We start from the raw sequence: 12,721 nt of genomic DNA on the forward strand, positions 1-12,721 counted from the left end.
TGCTGTAAGGTAAACAGCAATTATTGATTCCAGCAATCACAGTGTAGTTATCAGCGGGTGTAGGTACTTAGCCAAAAACCATCAATCATGTCCATAGGAGAAAAGAAGGAGCTCCAATAGTGAAGTATGTAATCACAATCAAACTTTATTATAAAAAGGCCCTGGGTACTCACATTTGGTCATGCAGTTCATAAGCAAAACAACAGCATCAAACGAATGGACTCCACGTTCGTACTCTGGACGTCACTTCCGCTATCCTCCTAGTCCAATCCTACGCATATCGTCACTAATCATGTGACTTCATTAGGGAATAAATTCCCTGATGAAGTCACATGATTAGTGATGTAGGATTGGACTAGGAGGATACCAGAAGTGACATCCGGAGTACGAACGTGGAGTCCGTTCGTTAGATGCTGTTGTTTTGCTTATGAACTGCATGACCAAATGTGAGTACCCAGGACTATGTCTTGATGACTAATTCCCTGATGAAGTCACATGATTAGTGACGATACACGTAGGATTGGACTAGGAGGATACCGGAAGTGATGTCCGGAGATGCTGTTGTTTTGCTTATGAACTGCATGACCAAATGTGAGTACCCATGTCCTTTTTATAATAAAGTTTGATTGTGATTACATACTTCACTATTGGAGCTCCTTCTTTTCTCCTATGGACATGATTGATGGTTTTTGGCTAAGCACCTAGAAGAGACCACCTGTAGTACCCACACCCGCTGATAACTACACTGTGATTGCTGGAATCAATAATTGCTGTTGACCTTACAGCAGTGAGGTTAGGTAGTCATTGCACCTAGTGTGTGGACACCTATTGTTTGAGGATTCACGAGATCACCGGTGGACCAATGTTCCTTGTTCATGGAGTTGCGGCCTTTTTATGACACAGAGTGGATTCACATACTGCATGTCTGAATACGGACTGTTTTTTTATGTCATAGAAAGAGATACTGTCCCTTTTATCGGATATCAATTATTCTTTTCACTTTTATTGGATATCAACTATTCTCACTTTTTTGTTAAATATTTGCCAATATATTTTTTCTCTATTTATTTACACTGTTTTGGCACTGTTTGTTTATTCTTAGGCCGATACATATTCTACATATTTTTGGTAAAAAAAAAAAAAATGGAAATAAACGTTTATTGATTGGCTTGAGGAAAAGTTATAGCGTCTACAAAATAGGGGATGGTTTTATGGCATTTTTCTTCATTTTTTTTATACTAGTGATGGCGGCGATTATCATGACTGCAACATTATGGCGGACACGTCGGACAATTTTGGCGTGATTTTCAGATCATTCACATTTATACAGCGATCAGTGCGATTAAAATTGCATTGATTACTGTGTAAATGTGACTGGCAGTGAATGGGTTAACACTAGGGGGCGCTGTAGGGCTTAAGTGTGTCCTAGGGATGTGTTCTAACTGTAGGGGGCATGGGCTAGCTGTGACACATCACTGATCATAGTTCCCAATCACAGGAAGCTATAATCAGTGACACAGTCACTAGGCAGAATGGGTAGATGTTTGTTTACATTAGCATCTCCCAGTTCTTCAGCTCCGTGAGACAATCGCAGGTATCCCTGCGGACATGGAGTCCGCGGGATCCGCGACCCGACTCACGGAGGTCCTAGTCGGCGCGCATGCGATGGCACAGTGGCAAATTTAAAGGGACATACAGGCATGCCCATTTGCCCAGCCGTGCCATTCTGCCTACGTACATCAGCGCGCACCGGTCGGGAACCGGTTAAAGGCCAGATGTACGGGTATATTAGATTAGGCATCCGTTAGATTAACTGATGCTATGTAACAATAAGGTGTTAGAATATTTATTTTTGTTGCTGAAAAGATAGAATCCATATGGAACGTTTGTAATTTATGTATTAGTTCAAAGGTCTTAGGTTTAGAATCAGGTGAAACGTGCCCAACGGTTTCTGAACCGCAAAGCATAATCTACTAGTTCTCATTGGAGCGATATCAAAACAGAGGCTTTTGCATGATCCCTTGTGGAAGAGTTGTCAGATAAACCTTGAAGGTGGTGGATTGGAAAACCAAAGAAGGTAACCTTCTCCTATAAGTCTCTGCAATAGGAACCACCCCAACCTTCCTTCCATCAGGCCCAGTGAGTCACTGGGACTTGCTGATTTGTTAAACAAAACTCCTCCTTTTGACTTAGTTTTTCTTTGTCCCGGCATGTCTAAAAAAATAACTTGGCTGAAGCCTTATTCTGTTTGGTGGAAAAAGCCTTCTTTCTTTGAGCTGTGCGGTCCAAGACTTCTGCAGAACAGAAAATCCCTCCAAAAAGGGATTGCCAGAGATTAATTTTTGAAGCAAGATCTCCAAGCCAGGTTTTGAACCACAGGGCTCTGCGTAAGGAACCGAGTGCTGCAGATTTAGCACACATCCTGATTCTGCTGAGACATCAACGATAAATCCTGTCTCTCTGAAAAGAGTGTGAAAAGAATCCAAGATCTTTTTGATTCCAAATGTGCTTGCACTTGTGTAAGCTAATATTCATCGTTACAGGCCAAACAATTATTGGCCAAAAAAAAAGATTTAACAGCACATCCATTCTTTTATCCATGTTTCTTTAGGGATCCCCATGTCTTTAAAGGACATGTTAAAAAACGTAGAAATCTAATAAATAAAAAAACTCAATACTGCCATATCACATTTCTCTATAATTAATCTAGTTCTACACCAATTCAAATAGGATATAATTCCAGTGTGGTGCATACCCAAAACACTGAACCAATAATCTCAACGAAGACTGAAACAATAAATAAGGGCAAAACTGCCCACCCAAACTATAAAAAGCATAAGAAAATATTTAATTTTTTATGTTACTATATAAAAAAAATACGGTTTAGCAAGTAATCGTATGATAATCTGATCGTTAGTACACAGCTATCGAGAGACAATCGTGTCAGGTTATCAGAAATTAGCTGAAGGAAAAAACATGAAAATTTTCTCTGTATGATACCAGATTGTACGATTTTTGTTTAAGCAGTACAGTTTTCGTCCAAAAATACAATACAAATACTGGCGCACGAGAATTTTTACAGTTTTAATAACCTCTTAATTTTCAATATGGAGACTAGCATTAAAATAAAAAATAACAGATGGTCATTCGTCCGATAATCTGATCATGTGTCCCAGGCTTTAGTCCTGTGTGAGTATCACTATGTTCTCTGAATAAATAAATTTTGTATCTGTTTCCATATTCTTTACTAAAAAAGGGGCAATGCAAGTGGGTGGGACATCACCTGGTTGGTTTTGTGGTTTTAGGTCTGCTCGAAGATCTAAGTGATTGAAAAGTAGACATTGGTTCGTCCTTAATGCTAGAAAGCGGCTAATTGCAGGCGCAAAATAACTTCACACACTAAGCTTTTTATACATTTCTGACGCTGTTTTTAATCAACTGTTGAATAATTTAATGTTGCAAGAAGCAATTGTTTGCTTAGGTACAGGTGGAGACTTGGATTTCACCAGAACTCATTTACAAATGTGGCTGAGAGGTGGTAAAAACAGGCGGTTCAGTTGGGACTCATTCAAGTTCACGGGACCATGCCACAACCGCTATGCAATCGTGTGTTTACAGGGCTGTGGGCTTTCATTAGGTTAAAGCAGGAATCCAGGAGGCAACATCCAGCCAAGTCACCTGTCAACTGCCTCTAAAAAGAGGTAAAACAGTCACATATGTAAACAAGGCCTTAGAGGGCACTGACTGGTGGCTCTATTTGCTATTAATTTGTAAATCTAATGACATCACACTGTTGTGTAGACCCTACAGAACAGTATCATTTATTCACAGCTGTCAAGCATCAAGTTGGTCGATAAAGCAGGTGACACATTCATAAAACCTTACCTTACTGCCTGTGCTATTTGGCAGTGCAAAGTGTTCCTGGCTTTTGTCTTCTGCAATTAAATGTAAGCCCTGTTTATTTGTAGTTGTTACTCCCTAGTGCTTACAAAAAGCACTGCTTCCTAAGTACGTTTGAAAGGAGTAGTAATTTTGTTTAAGGCCTTACTATCCATGACATTTCTCCTATAACAAGTCATGGGCTTGAGCACCCTTGAGCATCTTTAAGCATTTTTCAAATGTTTTTTTTGGAAATTTGTACGTGTTTTTCAGGGGTTGAAGACTTTGAGTGTTTTTGTTTTAGCTAATGAAAAACTAGTTACTAGAAGGAGAAATGCAAAAAAAGAACATTTTCAGGTGCTTCTATTGAAATCTATGGGGACCAAAAACGTGCAATTTTGCCCCAAATAAGTTCATGCATTTTTCGAGCTTTTTCGAGTGACACTGTACTGCTCTGGGAGGTGATTAGGGTTTTTTATACTATGATTACTTATACAGCGATCATCACTGTAAGCAATCCATTTTTAAAGTGTTACTAAAACCAGGACCCTGGTCTGGTCAATAGATCTGGTCTCCCACAATACACAGAACAAGGACATGCAGTTATTTTAGTAACTATAAATTACCTTTTATCATCAGCAGTATACAGCAGTGTTGTAACTTCTATTAGTGTCTGGCCAAGCACTGGTTAAACTGTCCTATGAGGCTTACTCCCTAGTGCTTACAAAAGGACCACTGACCCTCAGTGCTAATTGGCCCTGTGCTGAATACATTCACTGTACCCAAAAAAAAAAAAAAAAAAAAACGCTCTAGCAATACACATCAAACCGAGCAAATGCAGAATGACTCCTAGAGCTCTGTACTATCAGCAGATGGATTGGGGACTGAGGATGAATGGGGAGGATCATGCCAGAGAAGCCTTGCACAGGAGTACAGTGTCATGGAAAAAGTATTCATAACCCTTGAAATTTGCCACATTGTCATGTTACAACAAAAAACATAAATGTATTTTTTGGGGATTTTATGTGATAGACCAACACAAAGTGGCACATAATTGTGAAGTGGAAGGAAAATGATGGTTTTCAATTTTTTTTACAAATAAATATGTGAAAAGTCTGGTGTGCATTTGTATTCAGACCCCTTTGTAGAACCACCTTTCGCTGCAATTACAGCTGCAAGTCTTTTTGGAGATGTCTCTACCAGCTTTGCACAACTAGAGAGTAAAATTGTTGCCCATTTTTCTTAAAAAAATAGCTCAAGCTCTAAATTGGATTTAGGTCTAGATTTTGACTGGGCCATTCTAACACATGAATATGCTTTGATCTAAACCATTCCATTGTAGCTTTGGCTGTATGTTTTTCCTGTTGGAAGGTGAACCTCCACCCCAGTCTCAAATCTTTTGCGGACTCTAACAGGTTTACTTCTAAGATTGGCTCCATCCATCTTCCCATCAACTCTGACCAGCTTCCCTGTCCCTGCTGAAGAAAAGCATCCCAAAAATCATGATGCTGTCAGCACCATGCTTCACAATGGGGATGGTGTGTTCAGGGTGATGTCCAGTGTTAGCTTTCGGCCGGATATCGTTTTGCTTTTAGGCCAAAATGTTAAATTTTAGTCTCATCTAACCAAAAGCACCTTCCACATGTTTGCGGTGTCACCATGTGGCTTCTCGCAAACTGCAAATGGGACTACTTATGGCTTTCTTTCAACGATGGCTTTTTTCTTGCCACTCTTCCATAAGGTCAGATTTGTGCTCCATGAGATGTTCAAAGCTTGGGATATTTTTTATAACCTAACCTTTAAACTTGCTTTAAACTTTAAACTTCTCCACAACTTTATCCATGAATGAATGATTTGTATAGCGCTACACATGCAAACTGAATCGCCTCAAGGCGCTTGATCTGTCCTGTGCTTAATGTTCTTTAGAAAGGTAGGTCTTTCGTTTTTTTCTGAAGGCCCGATGGTTTTCTTCCATGCGGATGTTAGTGGGTAGACAGTACAATAGCCGTGGTCCTTGGACTGCAAATCTTTGTTCTCCCTTTGCTTTGTAGTGGGATTTCAGGATGAGGAGGAGGTTTTGGTTAGTTGATCAGCGGTTGTGATTAGGTGTGTAATGTTTTATTTTGTCGCATAGGTATTGAGGGGCGTTTCCTTGTGAGCATTTGTGGGTGAGGCAGAGGGTCTTGAACGTGATCAGACTCTTAGCCAGTGTAGGGTCCTAAGGGATGGGGAGATGGATTCCCAGGGTTTTTTTCCTGTGACTAGTCTTGCTGCCGTGTTTTGGATGACTTGAAGGCGTGCGATCTGGTATTTGGGTAGTCCTATGTAGAGGGAGTTTAGGTAGTCGAGTCGGGAATTCATGATTGTTCCGACTACTACTGCTTTCTCTTTTTCTGGAATAAAGGGGATAAGTCTACGTAGCAGGCAGAGAAGATGGTGAGATCCACTGACTACTGATCCTATTTGTGCATCCATCGACATTTCTGAGTCAAAGATGACTCCGAGACTTTTGGCTTTGGTGCTTGGGGAGATGATCTGTCCAAGGATGGTGGGTGGTGTCCAAGGGGTCTTCGTTTTTGTATTTCTTTTTGCGTTGAGGAGAAGAAGCTCTGTTTTGGATCCATTGAGTTTGAGGGAGCTCGTGGTCATCCAGTCATCTATCAATGTGAGGCATTTTTCTAGTTCTTGGTATTGGTCATTTTGACCGGTGATGCAATAGTAGAGTTAAGTGTCATCTGCATATGAGTGGAAGCATAGGTCAGTTTTTCTGATCATTTTGTCGAGAGGATGGATGTAGATGTTGAAGAGCAAGGGAGACAGGGGTGATCCTTGAGGGACTCCATATGAAATTTCCCGAGTTTCAGAGGTGAAGGCTCCTAGTTTCACTGTCTGTGTCCGATTACCTGTCTGTGTCCGATTACCTAAGAAGGATGCGAACCATGGTAGGTTGGAATCTGACTCCTGCTACTTTTTTGAGGCGTGTGAGCAGAGTATTGTGGTCCACTGTGTTGAATTCTGCACTGAGGTCCAGAAGTACCAGGAGACATGATTCTCCGTTATCTGCTGCTTCTAGGGCGTCGTCCCATATTTTGAGAAGTGCAGTTTCTGTGCCATGGCCTGGGCGGAAGCCTGATTGAAGTGGGTCCAAGAGTTTGTGTGAGCCCAAATGGAGTTGTAGCTGTTGCACTACTGCTTTCTCCATAATTTTGGAGATGGTGTTCAGGCTTGTTATCGGTCTGGGGTGCTTGGGGTCTTCGGGGTCGAGGTTGGGTTTCTTTAGAAGGGGTTTGATTATGCCTTGCTTGAGGGCAGTCGGAACAATCCCTTCTTTGAACGATTGATTTACGAGATGTGTAATAGTGGGAGCCAAGATGTCAGAACATTCTTTCATGAGTTTTGTGGGAATGATGTCATTGGGTGAAGTGCTGTCTCGGAGGCTTCTGATGATGTTTTTGGTGGTGTCAGTGGTGATCGGGATCGGAGAAAAATTTGGCGATTGTGTGATGTTCAAGTCGATTTCTACTTTTTTGCTTTCGTTGAATTAAGTTGGTTGTTTTTTTCTTGTTGAATTATTTTTCGGATGTTGTCGATTTTGTTGATGAAGAAATCTGATAACTCGTTGCAGAAATCTTGCGTTTCATTTGCAGGGGGCTCTAGACAGGTAGGGTTCATAGTCTGGGCGACTAGTTTGAAAAGTTTACAAGGGCGGTTTAGAGCTTTTGAGATGGTGTTAGAGAAATGTTCTTTTTTTTGCTTTGAAGATTCCTTTGTGGTATTTCATTGTCAATGTTTTGTAGTTTGTGAGATTTTCCTTTGTAGAATTTCTTTTCCATGCTCTTTCAGCTCTTCTGCGTCCCTGCTTCAGTAGAGTAAGAGTGCCATTAAACCATCCAGAATTTTTATTGCGAATGGTTACTCTGCGTTTCGGGGCGACTAAATCTGCTGTTTGTAGTAATACCTTGTTTAAGGAGAGTGTTTGTTCTGTTGAGTTATTTAGGTTTTGCGTTGGTATTTTGGTTGATAATGTGGTTTTGAAGAGTTCCAAGTGTAGCTTCTTCTGTGATCTGGTCCAGTATGTTGTAGTTGAGTGGTTCTGTTTATGGTGGGTGGTGTTGGAGGCGATTGTAAATTTGATGGCGTGATGGTCCGTCCATTGTAGCAGTATGTTGTTGAGTATGTTGATGTCCATATTTTGTTTATATTATGAGGTTCAGCATGTGCCCTGAACCATGCGTGGGAGCCTCTATCAATTGCTAAAGGCCTAGTTCTTCCAGTTGGTTGATGCAGGCGGTGGCGACAAGGTCTTCGGTGGTGTTTGCCCAGAGGTTGAAATCTCAGAGAACCAGAACCCTCTCCCTGACCTGTCTGGTGTGTCCCTTAGCCTTCAAGATGCTGTTTGTGCACCAATGTTCTCTAACAAACCTCTGAGGGCTTCACAGAACAACTGTATTTATACTGAGATTAAATTACACACAGGTGGACTCTATTTACTAATTAGGTGACTTCTGAAGGCAGTTGGTTCTACTAGACTTTAGTGAGGGGTATCAGAGTAAAGGGGGCTGAACATAAATGCACGCCACACTTTTCAGATATTTATTTGTAAAAATAAAATTTAAAACCATTTACCATTTCCTTATACTTCACAATTATGTGCCACTTTGTGTTGGTCTATCACATAAAATCCCAATAAAACACATTTACGTTTTTGATTGTAACATGACCAAATGTGGAAAATTTCAAAGGGTGTGAATACTTTTTCAAGGCACTAGATATATGTAATGTGCTGCGTAAATTAGCGGCGCTATACAAGTACCTGTAATAAATAAAATAAAGCTGGCCATACACTAGTAGATTTGAAATGAACATTCATATGAAAATGCTCTGTACAATAGATGATTTGGTGTCATTCTAAATCTCTAGAAAAGCAGTTTGCTTTTAACATTCGATTTTGGAGTCAATGGACTTTCTCAAAAGAAAAACCACATTAAATATTAGAAGTTCATTTTTTCAAACAAAGCTCTCCATACTGCTTCTTTGAATTTTCTTGTCACCGTGGTAGACAATGAACATCGATTTGATCCCTTTCGCAATTTGAAAACTGCACAAGCGTTCTTAAAATGAAAATTTTCAAAAAAAATTGTACTAGAAAGTGGCTAGCTTAAGGCGGATGACACACAAGCCAGGAAAATAGAGGATTGGACCCCCTAGACAAAAACGAGCAGTTAACTCTTGCAGTATGGGCACAGCTCCAATACAAGGGAGGATTTTTAACTTTCATGGAGTTGGGCTTTAGGTTCCATTGGCCCTTTAAAACTCATGTGTTTGCAAGGCTACGTGATTTACACAGGCTGTTCAGTTGGGACTGGCAGGGTGTGCAGTATGTAAATCCACATTTACGATGGCAGAGTGGACAGACAGAACAAGAGCACTTTCTGTATTGTGCACTACCACATCCGCTTCTCTGTGACCCTGACCAACGCTCTCTCGCCTTGGGCAACATCCGAAAGACAAAGGATCATTGTCATGTATAATTTCCTCTAGTTAGTCAAGGGTTATACTCAATATGTAACATGAATGGGGCATCCACATAATAAGTAAAGAAAATCTTCAGTCTGCAAGAAAAATCACTGAGTCAACTGCTAAGAAGTCATTGCTAGGGTACCAAAGCCAGAAATGCTTGTACAGTTTTTCCCATTGTCAGATGTAATGGGGTTTTTAGAAATCCTATGAAAATGGACAAATGGACTGGAATCTACTACTAGTTGCAGTTTGCAATCCCAATCCATGAAAAACAATTCCACCCCCCCCCCCCTCCATGCAATGCTTTCTGCAACTCTGTGGATGGAGAAAAGGGAATTTTCTTTTTTGGTAAGCAGTAATATGAACGAACAGACAGCAGAGACTGATGCATGGAGCTGATAATTATTGGTCAGCAGAAGGGACGTCTCAGGATTAGGTGTTCCAAGCAGCCAAATGAGTTTACAGGGCAGGTTAGCCTGGTGTACTCAATGGTTCCTCTCTTAATTCACTACTGGAAACTTGAGTTTCTTGTTTTTTTAAAGGTAATATATTGTTTTTGTATAAATGTCCCCTTATTGTCAGGGCTAAATAAACAACATTGAAAAACTATGTTTAATAGATATTAAATATAAATATTAAAACATATAGTGTCATTAAAGCGGCTGTAAACCGCAATGTTCAAAAAACAAAACAAAAAAACCTGCAAGGCAATGGCATAATGTGCTAGTATGCCCTCCTGGACTGGCTAGTGAGTTGGGTGCACTTTCCCAAACTAAGCCCTCCAGCTCTTTAAAGTCACCGCTGAGAGGGCTGACATGTTCCCCCGTCTGTCTTCCAGGTTTGCGAGCTCCAGCTATGTGATTAGCCAGACCCGTGATCATGTTATTCCCACACATGTGCGAATGAGCTGCCGCTTCCGCCGCGCGCTCCGAAGGTCCAGCAAGTTTAGGAGATATTCACAGTACCTACAGGCATGTCTTATTATAGGCTTACGTGTAGGTACAAGTGGCAGTACAGAAGATTTCTACTAAAAGGAGAACACAAGAAACACATCATACCTACCTGAAACTTATGTCAACGATTTTTCTGTTTTTATTTTTAGCTAAACTTGGGCTTTAAAGAAATACGGAGACTATTACTGATAATTGTCTGACTGTCATATGGACCCTCTCCCAAGCTATCACACATTGACTCAAAACAGAGATGGGGATGAAGAGTTCTGACGTTATAGTTAATTTTCTAATTTGCATACTTATTTCAGGACACTGACTCACTCAGAAAATACTGATTGATGCAAGAAACATTTGGCTCGCATAATGGCCAGGTAGTTGGCAGTTTCAGCAGTGTTAGATGTGATAGCCTTCGTGTTTCTTTTGGGAAAGTGCACCCAACTCACTAGCCTGTCGTTTACTTTTTGCATTGATTTTACTTCATAAACTGATGATGGCCAACAAGCCTGAAACAGAGTTAAGAATCAATGGTTTGCATCTGTTCCAGATGCACAGTTCATCCCAAGGGTTAAAGGAATGATTTGTATTGATTTGTCCATAATCCTAAAATAGAGAATAAACCATTATTTTTTTGGATTTGTGATGAAAGTAAGCCATACATATATCTTCTGATTTATGGGAGGAGGGCCTGCTGTGTATCACAGTGGTTTTAAGGAGGGTTTTTTGCTACCTTCTAGGCTACCTTACCACATCCTGTCACATTAAATGGTCTTGTTGGTTCCCAAGCATCACCCCAGAGAAGCCAAGGCCTCCATACACTACACTAATGTTGGTCAACAAGGCTGAAATAGTTGAATGTAGAGCTGAAACAACTAATCGATTAATTGACAACTAATCGATTATGAAATTAATCGATTACTATTTTCATAATCGATTAATCGGCCAGTAACAAAATGGGGTTAAAGTTAATGAGTCTGATGATATTTACCAGATTGACCCTTTACAAGTATATATCTCCTGTAATAGGAGATATATATACATAGTATAGTATAGTATAGTATAAACACTAAATCTCTCCTCTAATATTATACACACTATATCTCTCCTCTAATGGTATATACAGTATATATCTTCTAATGGTATATACAGTATCTCTCTCCTCTAATAGTATATCCAGTATATATCCCCTCTAATATACACAGTATATCTCTTCTGTCTGTTATTCTCAGAGTGGAATAGATATTTTGCTCCCTAACCATATAGTTATTTATATTTACCACTGCATATAGAGATATTTAAGAATAAATTGCCTTTTTTTTTAACTTTACATATTAACTAAATTATACACCACACTTTTTTAAGGTTTAACCAATTAATCGAAACAATAATCGGCCAACTAATCGATTATGAAAATAATCGTTAGTTGCAGCCCTAGTTGAATGCAATTTGGAATAAATGGCTACAAAATGTTAGGCAGTGTCTATACACCAGCAGTTCTGCATGCACAGTAGACACAAAGAATAAAAAAAAAATGATGACAAAAACAAACCCTCCAACCACTTTAGCTAAATAAATCTAAAAGCCCCAGTTGCATACATTAAATTAGGATCAGGTGATGGGCCAGATCGCAATTATTCCTCCTTTTAGCCTGCAGCTCAGAATGGTCCTTCTTGCCGTGGCACATTACTTTATGTGGACATGGATGCTGCCCACTGGTTAATGAATGTGTGCATAACAGGAGTTTTCACAGGGCCCGTTAATCATAAATAGGCTGTGTCATGAGGTCACAAAGCAAAGGGCAGCAACAATACCGGTTGGCTTAGTAGTCTAAAGCAGATAATTATTACTGGTCTCCATCAACACGTCGCCACAGAGGGCCTGGTCATAGTGCATTCATGTAATTATTTCAGGCTGTTTGCGCGCGTATATATATATATTTAGCTTTTTATTTTATAAAAACATAGGTTATCCAGGTGGAGGCAGAAAGGAGAATGGAAATGACTTCGTCATTGTAAAGAAGGCTTTGCTGTAAATTAGAAAATCAAACCAAACTGACTGATAACCTTTCATTTAAGCAGCGAATAAAATAATTTACCTGGTCCAGCTACCGGAGGCTCTGGTTTATGAGATTTCACCGGATTCAGCCTATCCTTCTCCAGCTGTTTCCTTGTACTCCTCTGCCGAGGTTCTCTGAACATTGGAAGAGCGTGTGCTGTTGGAAGACAGAAGAGAACACATTAGCTGGGCTGGAAACAATCTTTCCATTTTTGTTGTATATAGATGATTGCAGATGTAGCAGAAAATGTATTCCCTGACCTTTCATCCAGAACACGGTGCATCAGAAGTAAAACATATCTTACATGTACCTACTG

At 40.0% G+C, this 12,721-nt stretch overlaps 1 protein-coding gene across 1 annotated transcript in view; it reads right to left on the reverse strand.

Annotated features, from left to right (window-relative positions):
- The window catches only part of WDR70 (WD repeat domain 70), a 436,397-nt gene that overhangs the window by 37,720 nt on the left and 385,956 nt on the right, over nucleotides 1–12,721 (reverse strand). The window contains exon 16 of the mRNA XM_077462835.1: nucleotides 12,445–12,561. Coding sequence (XP_077318961.1) covers nucleotides 12,445–12,561 — 117 coding nt within the window. The remainder of the gene's footprint in view (nucleotides 1–12,444; nucleotides 12,562–12,721) is intronic.

Source organism: Lithobates pipiens, unplaced genomic scaffold, assembly GCF_037356315.1.
Source record: "Lithobates pipiens isolate NorthernLeopardFrog02 unplaced genomic scaffold, aLitPip1_a1.2 Scaffold_3, whole genome shotgun sequence".
Lineage (NCBI taxonomy): Eukaryota > Metazoa > Chordata > Amphibia > Anura > Ranidae > Lithobates > Lithobates pipiens.